The sequence below is a fragment of the Phyllostomus discolor genome, chromosome 5 (assembly GCF_004126475.2).
Source record: "Phyllostomus discolor isolate MPI-MPIP mPhyDis1 chromosome 5, mPhyDis1.pri.v3, whole genome shotgun sequence".
Taxonomy (NCBI): domain Eukaryota; kingdom Metazoa; phylum Chordata; class Mammalia; order Chiroptera; family Phyllostomidae; genus Phyllostomus; species Phyllostomus discolor.
The window spans coordinates 82634211-82648812 of record NC_040907.2 but is presented as its reverse complement, the minus strand read 5'-3'; the positions used below and the strand labels follow the sequence as shown (position 1 = coordinate 82648812).

General features: G+C 41.6%; 2 protein-coding genes across 2 annotated transcripts in view; both read right to left on the bottom strand.

Moving 5' to 3' along the window:
• The window catches only part of GFOD1 (glucose-fructose oxidoreductase domain containing 1), a 117729-nt gene that overhangs the window by 31478 nt on the left and 71649 nt on the right, over positions 1-14602 (bottom strand). The gene's annotated exons all lie outside the window — the stretch shown is intronic.
• LOC118500483 overlaps positions 8300-14602 on the bottom strand; it is a 53052-nt gene continuing 46749 nt past the window's right edge. The window contains 1 exon segment of the mRNA XM_036025090.1: positions 8300-8932. Within this exon segment, the coding sequence (XP_035880983.1) occupies positions 8567-8932 (366 nt within the window). The 3' untranslated portion in view covers positions 8300-8566.

Genomic DNA, 14602 nt, shown 5'->3' with positions numbered 1-14602 from the left:
CCAGTGCTTGAATTTCCAAATTAAAAAAAAAATTGATTGAAAATAAGTTGTGGTGGGAAGTAACTATTTATTCAATTAATCTGAACTCTACAAAATAGTACATTTTTCTATTTGTGCTATTTCTTTGTCAATTTGTCAATTTCTTTTTTTCTTGGCCAATTTCTTAAAGAAAGAATTTACAGGTATTTTGCTAGCTAGCTAACTAATAAATATGTAACCTGTTTTTCAAAGATTTGCTTTGTCATTATACATTACCTTTCTTGTGATTTTATATAAATTTTATATTTTACATCAAAAATGAGAATATGCTTAATAGCTGATATGGAAGATTAAACAGAAAGAGCAAGATGCGGAATAGCATGTATGGTGTAGAAAGAACAGCATAAGTGTTCATTTGCTTGGATTTATGTATAATGTCTCTGGAAGGGAACACTGATAACCAAAGACATCGGTTGTCTCCAGGAAAGAAGATGGGGGCTGAAAGCAAAGGACAAGGGCATTTTCACTGTGTCTGCTTTTGTACTTTTTGAATTGCGAATTGAGTAACTGCATTATCAATTCAAAAATGAATACATAAAACTACAATTTTTATTCAAGAAGGACAAAATAAACCTCACAATGCCTTTGGGTAGAGGTGGGGGCCTCAGTTTCAGGAGTGTTTGGGGGGGGCGGTGGAGGCTAAGCAAGGCAGGGGCCTACCCAGCTGCAGGGCGTCGGTGGCTCTCTGCCAGGAGACGCTGGGTCCGCAACAACAAGACTATAAATCACTCAATGAAGCACATAGATCATGGTCTTGCCTCTGATAGGGGGCTCTTGTTTTTCCTTTCTTGTAATACAATAGATTGATGAATTGTCCAGAAATTCAGATATTACAGTCTCATGCGCTAGCTGGCTTAGAAGTTGGACAGATGCCAGAGCTGCCCCTTGGCAGTTGTGCCAACTCCAATAAGAGAGTTAACCTCTTGGGGCTTTAGGTTCCTCTTCACTAACACATGAGCAGTAACATTCTGAGGAACGAATAGAGGGAACTCGTGTAAAGTAACTGGGTGCCCTCACCTATAAGTGTTAGCCCCTTCCACTTGAGATAAGGACCCCAGAAGCCATCACAGGGGGGGGCTTCATGAGCCCTATGGTTTCTGTTTCTGCAAAAAAAGTAAACTTCCTTGGCATAAACACCGACTGCTCCTACCCGAGTTAGTTCCCAGCCATGAGCAAAGAAAGCTGGGGAGCCTCCTGGGGAGGCCCTACTCAGGCTTGCATACTTCTGGTCCAGGGGCCTGTGGCAGTTCCAGGTCCAGGCTAGGGGGTTGTTCATTCCAGAGAGATCTAACCTTGGGACTAAACATGCCAGCCACTGAGCCTGAGGTGAGCAAGGGGCAGGCAGAGGGGAATGCAGGAATGTAATCCTAGGATGTTACTACCGAATGCCATTTCTAAGTTTGCAGTAGTGGGTTTTAGAACTTGGGGGCTTGAGGAAGAGCATTTATGTGTTTAGTTTGTTTTTTTTTTATAGCCATAGAAGTACTCGTGAAGCCATCCAACATGTAAACTAAACTAAGGAACAGTGTTACTTACTCAGTCCTACTTCAATTTCCCCAGCCTCACTAGAAATTCCCCCAAGTAATCATAGGCATCATTTATTGGACACCTACTGTTTGCCAGCCACATGCTAGATGCTTCAATCTTCTCTGCAAAGTTAGATTACTGCTTCCATTTTACGGATGAGGAAACTGAGGCTCAGAAGTGATACATTTAACCAGTGAGAGGTTGCAGAGCAAACAACTGAGTACCCACAGACTTTCAAATGCAGCTCTCAAAGTGAGCGCCACACTGAGCTATGAGTGTCTGAGAGCTATGGCAGCAGCACTGTCACCTACAGGACAGTCAGGCTTTCCAAGCAGTTGATGCCAAAGATTCTGTTGTCCCCTGGTGTCACAGGCTGAATGTCAACATCTAATCCCCAGAACTGGTGAAAGTTCCCTTATATGATGGCAAAGGGAACTTGGCAGATGTGATTATGTTAAAGATCTAGAGATGGCAAGATCATCCTGAATTATCCAGGTGGACTTGATGTAATTACAGGATCCTTACAAAAAGGAGGCAGGAGCTCAGCATGATTGTTAGGAGCTGTGTCATGTAAGCAAGAGGCTGGAGAAAATCCTCACCAGCAAATAGTCACAGTGGTGTCAAGAAGCTGGAAAAGGTAAGGAAATGGATTCTCCCCTAAAGCTTCTAGGAGGAAGGCAAACCTACCAGCACCTGAATTCAGACTTGTCTGCTCCAGAATTGTTAACAGAATAAATCTATATTATGTTAAGCCACTAGTTGTGTGATAATTTGTTATAGCAGCAATGGGAAATTCACATGCCTGGGATGTTTTATGTCAGAGAGAGGGGAGGTTTCCCAAATGGCAGTGATCATGGGTGTACAATGATTTACTGAAGGATCCACATTTGCAGAGAAGCGGCGAGGCCTGTTTGGAGAAAAGTGCTCAGAGAAAGACAAGGACACCGCGACTGTCACTTACTGTCCTCAGAGCAGTAACTGGGGACTGCGGGGCCCCACAGAGGCTGGCCCTTGGTGGAAAAGGGGGTGTCAGGCTTCAGGGCCCTCGCCTCTCCAACTGAGGACGCCCAGGCTGCTGTGAAAGATGCATCTGCACCCGCTGCATGGCTTTTCACTTCCTCCTTCCCTCCCAGGCCCTGTATCACCTCTCGGGCAGCCTTGGCCATATCCTGAAGGGGTGGAACCAGAGTCGTATCATAAAACCCAGAGGTGGACTGCAGGGAAGTCTGAGGGCTCTGCTACCTCCTGGCAGGGTGAACACTGCCTCCATCTGCTTCCCTGCCAGGAGCCAATGCAAAACAGAAGGGCAGGTGGGAACAAGAAACATACTGGGCCAGACATCAATTTGATCCTAGGAGTTTTGAGAAACATGGTGGTATCCCACAGCAGGTGTGCCAGGAAGGACACTTGGCTGACATGGCATCTCCCAGGAATGTTCTTTGACCTGACCACGGGGGGAATGAACATTTTGTATTAAATGTATTTTATATTAAAGTAGGCAGGCCCATTTGGAACCAAATACAACTATTACATTTATTTTTAGAAGACATTTCTGACTATAGGCCATGAGATACTCCCTCTGTCTCCCAAAGTACGCATTCCCTTTTCTCTGTCCTTAACAAATATTTCAGAAGAAAGTCTGAGAAGCCTTTTGAGGGGAATGTGCCAGCACTGGAGCCTTCCCAGCTGGGCTGAACTCCTAGCACAGCTGGCAAGCGACTAGCTGTATGTTAGTTCCTGTATTGTATATTATGTTATATAATATATAGTGTATATGGCATATAGTATGCACAACATATGGTATATTACATGATTTTATATAATGTAAAGATAAAATATAGAGGGTCTGGCAAAAATAATGCCCTTATTATTACAAAAATCTTTTATTACAAAATCATAAGCATGTAATTCCATAACATAACAAAATCACACTCAAGCGCACCATATGACATTTTGGGTGAAATGTTCAAATTAAACTATAAGTTATTCCATCCCTGTTATTCCCTACCAACCACACTCCAGCAGGCCGTATTTCTGCCAGACGCTGTACACTTTTTACATACACATTATGTCAGTCACTTCTCTGGGCCTTGGTTCCCTGGTCTGTACAATGCAAATGAGAACTCACACTAGTTTTGCTGAGCAGGCTTCTCTGCAAGGAAGTCATTCAGGATCCCAGGGCCTGGAGGCAGAATACGGCTCTGTTGAGAAGCAAGCCCCTTTTAGCCACCTGTTCTGCCTCTTCAAGGGTCATATGGGGGTTCTGAGTCATTTTTGGAAGCCCCTCTATTTTTTTAAATTTTACCTTTCAATTACAGTTGACATTTAATATTATTTTATATTAGTTCCAGATGTACAGTATAGTGGTTAGACAATTATATAATTTACAAAGTTATTTCCCTGATAATTCAAGTACCCGCCTGGCAACATAACATAGTTATTACAGTATTATTGACTATGTTCCCTAGGCTGTGCTTTACATCCCCATAACTATGTTATAACTACCAATCCGTACTTCCCAGTGACTTCACCTTTTCCACCCAGTCCCCCAACACCCCTTCCATCTGGCAATCATCAGTCTGTTCTCTGCATCTATGAGTCTGTTTCTGTTCTGTTTATTCTTAAATCCTACATGTAAGTGAAATTATATGGTATTTGTCTTTTTCTGTCTCACTTATTTCACTTAGCATAATATCATCTATACACATCCTTGTTGTCTCAAATGATTTTTTTTTATGGCCAAACTATATTCCATTGTATATATATGTAGCACAGCTTTTTTATGCATTCATCGACTGCTGGGCACTTGCATTGCTTCCATCTGCTTTCATACTTCAGCTATTATAAATAATGCTGCAGTGAACATAGGGGTGCATATATCTTTTCAAATTAGTACTTTGGGTTTCTTCAGATATATACCCACAGGTGGAATTGCTGGGTCATAGGCAGCTTCATTTTTAATATTTTTCAGGAACATTTACAAAGTTTTCTACAATAGCTGCAGCAGTCTGCATTCCCACCAACAATGCACAAAGGTTCCCTTTTCTCTACATTCTTGCCAGCACTTATTTGTTAATTTATTGGTGATATCCATTCTGACAGGTGTGAGGTGATGCCCCATTGTGGTTTTAATTTGCATTTCTCTGAGGATATTAGTGAAATTCAGCACCTTTTCATGTGTCTATTGGATAGCTGTATGTCCTCCTTGGAGAAGTGTCTATTCAGAGCCTCTGCCCATTTTTAAATTAGACTGTTTATTTTTGGGGTGTTGACTTGCATGGTTTTTATCCTTCATTTTGTTTACATGGTGTATCATGATAATTGATTTGCAGATATTGAACCAATCTTGCTTCCCAGGAATAAATCCCACTTGATCATGGCACATGACCTTTTAAATCTATTGCTGAATTTGTTTGCTAATATTTTGTTGAGGATTTTCACATATATGTTCATCAGGGATTTTGGCCTATATTTTTCTTTTCTTTTCTTTTTGAAATGTCTTCATCAGGTTTTGGAATTAGGATAATGCTAATTTTGTAAAATGAGCTTGGAAGTCTTCCCTCCTCTTGAATTTTCTGGAGTAGCTTGAGAAGGATAGCTGCTTGTTGTTCTTTGAGAATCTGATAAAATTCACCTGTGAAGCTATCTGGTCCAGGACTTTTATTTGTACAGTGTTTTTGGATTACTGAGTCAATTTGGTTGGTCTGTTCAGATTTTCTGTTTCTTCAGGATTCAGTTTTGGAATATATGTCTCTAGAAACTGGAAGCTTCTCTATTGATTAAGACATCATGGATACCAGTTCACTTTATTCATGCTCTTTATTTCTTCCAGCATAAAGCATGAGCTAGTTAGCAGTGATGCTGGGCATTTGGGAAGGAAGGGCTGGACAAGCATTTTGGGAAACAGGTATATTTTTAGTAATGTAAAACATGTATCTACCCAAAGCCCTGAAATTCCATTCCTAGAAGTGTACTAAAGAGAAATAAAAACATGTTATCTACCAAAAGACCTGGACATCAATGTTCATAGCAGTTTTATGTACAAGAGCCAAAACTGGAAACAACCCAGTGTCCATTAGCAACTGAATTGATAAAGAAATTATGGGATACCCATGAAATAGGCTACTACTCAGCAATGAAAATAAATGAACCAATCAGATATATGGCAATATGGAAAGATCTCAAAAATATTATGCTGAGTGAAAGAAGCCAGATGCAAGGGGGTGCATATTATACTATATGACCATTTACAAGTGAAATTGTAAGATAAACGAAAGTAAGCTATCATGACAAAAGGCACATTGGTGGGTACCTGGACTGAAGCTGGGGTGGAGAGAGTGAAACATGGACCACAAAGTCACTCAGGAAAAGCTCTGGAATGACGGAGAAAGTCTATATCCTGAGATTGGGTGGTATTACATAGTCATATGCACTTATCAAAACTCATTCAACCATACACTTAAAGTGAATGAATTCTATTATGTGTAAATTATACCTCAGTGACGTAAAGGGAGAGAGAAAGAGACCAACCTGATGCCTTTGATGGCACACTCCCGTCGGGAGAGGCCAGCATGTTGTTTCTCTTTCTCCTAAAATCCTCCACAGTTCTTCACACACCCACTGAGAAGCCGAGTTTTATTCTGAAGGGGCTATATCTAGGAAACCATGGGGATACTGACTTTTGTTTTAAAGAGCACAGACCTCCGGCCTTCTGCTACATTTAGAGAGAGAGTAAAGACTTGATGGAAGGTGGAACTCTAGAATAAACACAGTTCAAACTATTACACACTGAAATGTGCACAGTCCCTGGGCCAATATCCAGCCAGCATGCAAAGAGTGCAATCACACTGGACGTGGAAAACAATTACAACCTATATTTTCCAGTTGGTAAATAGGTGCTGCCCCAAGGTTCTCGGGTATCCTCCCATTACCCAAGAGCTCTCCCACCTCTTTATGGTCCAGCACTCGAAGGGCTGGCAGCCACGCAGCCAAGACCCTGCTCTAGCTCCAAGGTGGCTTCTGTGCAGACAGGTTGGCACCTGGCCATCTGGATGGGGAAATATTTTAAATGGCTGCCTCCCACTCCATCTGCAGACAAACATACATTAGGAGTAATACACAGCACGTAGTGTTTAAAAGAACACACATTTTGTTAGAATGGAGTGCTGCCAATGGAAAAAAAAAGCACAAAGGTGGGATGTTTTTAGACATGGGCCATGTAAAAACTCTTAAAGATTGTTTTCACTTGTAAGCTCTGCTTTGACCCTAATTGCAGACTTGTGCCTCACTTCCAGATTGACAATTTAAATAAAGGGAAGGGGGGAAGAATCTTGGAAGAACAGAGAGAAGAGGCACATGTGGTGATTGGGGAGCAGGGATAAGAAGTTGGGGCATGAGAGGCACACAGTGAGAAACTCTTCTGAGGGGCTGGGGGATCTAGGTCCCCACCCTATTAAGTAAAATGAGATGAGTAAGAGCCCTCTTTGTCACTCCTTAAAACAATTAGTCATTGACACTCAAGTATCAGGGTGGGGACAGGAAACAATGGTGTTCTGTCAATGTCTTCAGCAAGGATTATGTCTCCTCAACAGATGCTTGGAGAGCCAACAGCAACATCACACAGTTGCAGAGACCAATGGCTCTGCTACTGGAAGAAACAATCTTATGTCCTGAATTCCTCTGAATGAAATGAGGTAAGAAGGATCTGAGGCTCACTTAATGAGGACTATCTGACTCTAGATGTTAGCCTTGCATGAGGTTAGAGATGCACTGTGCCTGAATAATGCAAATTTAAATCCTCAACACATGAAAAAGAAAAAAGAGGGGCCATTAGAAAGTGAAGAAGACTTGAGAGATATCATTGCCACTTATAAGGGAAGGGCTCTTTGGATCCTGATTTGAGAAGACCAACCATGAGAAGATATTTTACAGACAGTCAAAGACATCTGAATCTGAACTGTATAGTAGATGAGAACAGAGAATTCTTGTTCATTGTTGTGGGTCCGATAGTGGCACAGTAGCTAATTGGGAATGGAGGGAGAAAGGTTCAGAGAGAGGGAGAGGAAGGGAGGAAAGAAAGAAAGAAACAGATGCTAGCATAGGTGCTTACAGATGGAATGTCCTATAAGTATTTTGGATGAAAAATAATGAACAATTTGAAAATTAAATGAGGAAAATAAGTCTATATATCACAGCATCAAAAAGGATAAAATACTTAGAAATAAATTTAAAAAATATAAAATTTGTACTCTAAAAACTAAAGGACAAATTGCAGAAAGAAATGAGAGAAGACTAACATGACTGGAAAGACATCCCATGTCCTTGGATCAGGAGATTTAATATTAAGATGCAACACAACACAAATTGATCTACAGATTCGATGAAATTCCTATCAAAATTCCAGATGCCTTTTTTTTGTTGTACAATTGAGAAGCTGATCCTACAATTCATATGGAAATGCAAGGCACCCAAAATAGCAAAACCAATATTGAAAGATAACCAAGTTGGAAGACTTACACTTCATGATTTCAAACTTACCACAAAGCTACTATGATTAAGATAGTGTGGTGCTGAAACAAGAATAGACAAATAGATCAATGACATAGAATAGAGAATTCAGAAATAAGCCTTCACACTTATGGTTAATTAATTTTCAACAAAGTGCTAAGACCATTCAATGGGGAAAGAATAGTTTTTTTCAACAAGTGATGCTGGGACAACTGGATAGCCACATGCGAAAGAATGAAGTTGAAACTTTACCTCATGCTATAACTCAAAATGGATCAAAGTCCCAAATGAAAGAGCTAACACTATAAAACTTGTAGAAGGAAACACAGGGAATAAACCTTTGAGACCTTTTGTTGGTAGATTATGACAGTAGCATCCAAAACACATGGACCTGAACCTTAGTTCTGCTACTATCTTTTTTTTTCTTTTTTTCTTTTTGGAGAGATCATATCCTCAGAATTCTATCACTACATAATAAAACAAAAGATGAAGGTTAGAACTGGATCACTTGACTCTTTCTCTTCTTACCTCCTTCCAGTTTAGAATGCTTGCATGTCTTAACACCCAGCATTCTCTTAGACCTGCTGCTGTGCTCAACACATTCAAGCCTCAGCACGGTCGTCTTTGCAGCTTTAGCCTTTTTGTGGAAAATAGGTTTAGTCTGCCCAACGCAGCCACTCTGCTTCCTGTGACAACGCTGGTGTCCCTGAGCAGACAAAGGATCTTTGCCCTTCTTGTACTATATCACTTTGTGGAGTTGATGCCAGCCACACTTCTTACAGAAAGTCTGACGGGTTTCAGCAATGTTCACCACATTTGCGAGAGCACCACCAGCACAGAAAGTTCTGCCACTTTCTTGCTATAGCCAAGTGGGTGGCTTACTTTCCCTAAGCCTCAGTGAAAATGAAGATACAATCAAACTCATAGCTATAAGAGACAATACCATCTTGGCATCTCCCAGAATACGAACTTGGGCAATATGAGTTCATTGTTAGCCATGTTCTTATATTTTTAAAAAAATGTAGGCTACAGAGGGAGCCTATGTGTAAACTTGGGTGCAAAATTCAAAATAGTGCCATTTCAAGATTTAAAAAAGAAATTCCAATTAACAAAGCTTGGTTTCAATAGTCTGCAAAGGGTAATTTTCATGAAATCAATAAGTGTAAAACAATTTCTTTTAGAGATTTGAAGGTCCCAAAATTAGCATACTGGAGTCCTCTGAGCCAAATTCCATCGGAAAACATTGCTTATGGAGCCCCCAGCATTTTAACAATGTTGAATTTGGGTGCCTTTATATAGGGCACCTTATCTGAGAGGAACACCAGCCCCACCATCTCTGTTGTATAACCTCGGGCATCTCATTTGTTTACATCATCATCTGGTTCCTGAAGGTGATTATGTTTCTAGGCTGTCTCAAATTCTATACAATCTCTTTGTTGGTGGCCCGACTTTCTTCTTACAAAGGCTTAGAAAGCCTTTCCTCTTGAAGACTTTTCAAATTGTAAAGGTTTTTAAAGTCCTTTAAAAATTTTTCAATAATTCTAAATATACAACTCTAAAAGACTTTGAGTGATAACATAGACCAGCACCGTCCTAACAAAAGTAAGCTACAAATGCAAGCCATATGTGTAATTTTAAATTTCCTAACACCCACATGAAAAAAGTATTTAAAAAGAAACAGGTAGAGTTGATTTTAATAATACATTTTATTTAACCCACTATGTCCAAAATATTATCAACATACAGTTAGTATAAAACCTGAGATATTTTATATTATTCATTCAAGCTAAGTGTTTGAGATCCAGTGTGTATTTTATACTCACAGTACATGGCAGTATGGAATGGCTACATTTCAGTGCTTACTAGTCACAGGTAGCTCCCGAACTAGATAGTGCAGATACAGACAACCAATGACAAACAATGCAAGGAAAGATTTTAAAGGAAGAGTGAGGTTATACAGGGAAAGAACATCTACACTGAAAACTCCTGAAGTGGCAGATTCTGAAGCTTCCCTGGTTATGGCGGTGACAGGTCACTTTGAAGCTTGAGACTGGGTAGACAGACCTGAGGTTGCATTACACCACCGTAGATGGGGACGAGTGGATATTCAGGGCTTTTATTTGTTTCTCCTACCCCACATGTATTAAGGGTGGAATAGGACAGGACTGAAGAAAAGGGAACAAAGAAGAGTAGAGATGAGTTGACAGGTCACCATTGCTAATACTGTCTCTGCTGCAAACTCATCAGTGTGGCCTGTAGGGTCCTGGGGCAGCAGGAGGCTGGGAAGGATTTTTCCTGCCGCTCCCAACTTCTGAGGCAGCCTTCTCCATCTCCAAAGAACAGGCCTTCTGCCTCTGTTATTCAGTGAATATTCTGTTCCCTTAACTGTGGTATTTTGGTTCTTTTTGGCAGGAGGTGGGATGGGCAGGGGAGGAATAACTCACAAATGTTCTTTGAACAAGTAAAGAACAGACATCTGGCCCTGGGATTTTGCTGGCTCCAGGGACATCACTGTAAACCCACTAACACTAATTGCTTTCACGTCTGCTCCCATTCCTAGTAGAAATAAAATGCCTCTCTGGCTAATGGAAAATGGCACGTCCATTTGCTGTCTGTTTACCATATTATGTAAGAGCTCTCTGTACATCACTCCTCCCCCAACCCCCCAAAACCCTTTAAAGGACATTTGCACAAAGCCTGCAAGGGTTCTGCACGCTCAGGGTAACGAGGCTCAGAAAGATGCCTGCATTCCTACTAGGACCGCGGAACTCCTCAACCCTAGACTAAAGGGATGGGAGGAGGCAGAAAAAAGAGAGAGACACAGAAAAGGGAAGGAATCCTACTGGTTTTTAATACATGCTTCCAGGAATACTTTGGATCTCCCTACTTGACATTAAGTGCAAAAATCTGAACCTCAACTTCTGAATTCAGTTTGACTGCCAAAGAAGGGAAAGTACAGGTCCAGCTGAAATCGGGGTTTAAGTAAATGGACTCTCAGCCCACTGGGCCTAATACAGTTGTTCTTCAAAATGATTTACAGAAGCTCACTGGGAAGGCTTCTTCTACAGTCCTGTTCTAGCTTGGCTGCCCCAGTTTACCCCAGTGTTAGAACTCATGACACGGTGAGATAACAAGTACCCTATCTCCCCACTGACCACCGGCAGGACTGCACCTCACACTCCACTCTATCTCCAGTGCCCAGCACTGGCTTCACCAATCATAGGTGTAGCACAGAGCCCTGGCTGTCCGTCCCTGCACTCCAGTGGTTCTAGTCACAGAACCATTCATTTTTAGCTGGACCCATAGTTGCTAAGAGTAAAAACTACATTTCCTAGTATACTTTGCAGTGAAGTGTGGCCATATGACTCAGTTTTGACCAAAAGGATATGATAGAAGTGATATATATTACTCATAAACTTCCGCTGGTGCAATTTGCCATTTCCCTCCTTGTGTGAATTCTGATGGGGTGAGCCATATGGGCCACAAGGCAAGGACAGCATCTAGGGGTGGTGGAGCAACAAGACAGAAGGTCCTAGATTCCAGGCACTGTGGAACTCCAGACTGCTTTCAAAGGGACTGTTATGTGAGAAATAAATTCTTATTCTGGATCTGGATTATAGTAGCTAAAATTATATGCTTAGGATTGATTTGTTGAAGAGGAGAAAGGAGGACACCCTTTCTTTAAAACAGATAACCCCACTGTGATGCTTACTTTGTGTGTCAACTTGACTGGGTCACAGGGTGAGCAGACATTAGGTCAAACATTATCCCAGGTATACCTGGATGGTGTTTCTAGATGAGGTTAACATTTGAATAGGTAGACTAAGTAAAGCAGATTGCCCTCCCTAATGTAAGTGGGCCTCATGCAATCAACTGAAGACCTAAACAATGAAAAAGCTGGGTGAGAGGGCACTGCTCCTGCCTGACTGTTGAACTGGGACATCAGTTTTTCCTGCCTTTGGACTCAAACTAAAATATTGGCACTTCTTGAGCCTCAGGCATGCTAGTTTTCAGATTAGAACTTATACCATTGGTTCTTCTCTTTCTCAGGCCTTTGCACTTGGACTGGAACTATACCACTGGCTTTCCGGGGTCTCCAACTTGCCAACTGCAGATCTTGGGACTTCTCAGCTTCCATAATTGAGTGACCCAATTCCTTATAATAGCTATCCTCTATTATTCTTGGCAACCATAGGTCCAGCTAAAAGTTAATGGTTCTGTTAGTATAGAAGAAGGGGAGAACTGATTAGGGAGAGGAAGGAAGTGGCTAGGGACCTGTGCTACACCTATGATTTGTCAAGTCCTGTGCTGGGCACTGGAGGATGAATGGTGTGTAAGATGCAGGTGCCAATAGTCAGTGAGGAGACAGAGAGGGCATTGTATAAATCACACCCTGTGCAAATATACACTATTGGTTCTGTTTCTCTGGAGGATCCTCACTAAAACAATTCTGGAGAGCCTCTTGACTCTTTCTGCCTCTCTTATTGATAAAGAATGGTACATCCCTAACTAGACTATACACTCCTGGGCTGCAGAGGTTCATTTTCATCACCTTCTTTCATCTCCACCTCCCTCTATATGCTGCCTAGTCCAGGGCTGGATGCAGAGCAGCACTCCTTGACCAGATTGCCTTAGACACTTGAATAAAGAATCATATTAAAAAGAAAGCCCTTGTCATGTCTCTTTGGAGTGCCTTTGACACACTTCATTATAATGGCCGAGAAAGTTTCCTAGATGGCCAAGTTCAAAGGACTTAGCTTAGAATGAAAACCTTTTTCAAAGCAAACATTGGTTTTTGTGTAAATCCCTTCTGCATGGCCATGAGGTTCTAGGTAGCAAACTTTGTGGAAAATGAAGATCAAACAGGGCTCAGAGGATCAGCTATTACAACAGGATTTAGTCGGATGGTTTTCCTGAGTCACTCTATTTCATCAGGAGTGAACTGCAAACACAAACCCTTTGTTTAACATAGATGGTGATGAAATCAATCGGGTGACTCTAATTCAACCACCTCCCTCCTCGTACTCATCCAACCAACTTTCCGAGATTGCCCAATGAAAGAGCAGAAATTCACAGAACATCTCTTCTTGGGCCAGCTCCCAATGGTTGGGAGCACTTGGCTTTGCTCCCAGAAAAACTGTGATCTGGTGAAGGTATGTGAGAGATGTGCCCCTCCCTACCAAACACTACAGAAGAAGAGAGCGGCCAAGAGCCCGTAGGAGGAGCATATGTCCTCCATGTAGAAAGTGTTTATGAACTGACGCATGTTCCATCAGGAAATAGCCGCCTGATCAGAACACAATTGAACATGACCTTGGGCCCCAGCTGTGGCAGGCAGAAGTTAATTTCCTTTCCTCCTTAGGGCAGCACCCAGTTGCAATTGTCTCAGTTTGCCTAATTAAATTTTCTGCACAATATAGCAAGCGCCTTATCTTAGGCAGTGAGGCAAAAGCTTCCCCTTGTCCCTCCCTGTGGTTTGAAGTGGAAGTTTGATAAAGGGCACATTTTGCTTTAAAAACAAAACAAAACAGAAAAACAGCATTGATTGGGAACAGAAAGTACTTTTTCTACTGGGGGTTACTATTCCAGTAAAAAATTTATATTTGCCTGTGAGGACCTCCCCATGTGACCTGGCAGGGAGAAACATAAAGTAGCCAGGTAAAGGAGCACAGGTGAACAACTTAGGACCCAAAGGAAAGTGGACCAGTGGGTGGAAATAAAATCCAGCCACAAGCAAAGCGGAGTTTAACATACAGGACATAATCTGATGCTGCACCATCCTTGGGCTCTCCACCCTCCGTGCTCCCGAGGCCAACAGTGCTCAGCACTCACCTGGTTAACAGCTATGTTAAGGGGACAGATGGGCGGACATATTTGTTTACTTCCATAGTCATTATTTGGGAATGATTTTATAGCTTTGTAGAGAAATTACACATATTACTTTTTCTTAAAGGAAGCAACTCAGAAAAATCTGAAGAGACCGAAACTCTAAATCCCACCAGCCAGCAAGTATCCTCCAGGTTAGGTGACTGTCACCCGGTTACATCTTTGTGCACATATATATATGCAGGTGGGACAATGAGTAGATTTACAGGTAGAAATCATTTTAAAGGGAATTTACCACATACTATTTTTAATAAAGAGGATTCCATTCTTTGAACTGAGCAGATAAGAACCTGAAATGGAATGAATCTGCTGAATTTCTGAAAAGACACAGATTTTTAGCCTGGCAGGATTCTGAAGGCAGGCTGAATGTAAATAAAATGACAAAACAGGTAACATAGGGAAATAAAACTCCAAGCCCTAAGTGACCTGAAAATGTTTTCCTTGGCACTCTGGAGAAATGCCTTCAGTGGAAATTAAGGGTAGCGAGCTACTCTGGACTATTTGGTTCCATTTCTCCGGAGAATCCTGTCTAAAACAATTCTAGACAGCCAGCCTCCAGAATTCTGGGAGCTCCAGTGTTCTAGGAGCCCTGGGCCCTACTTCTGTCAGTGCAGCTGGCTGGCCCTGTGTTTGAATAGACTGT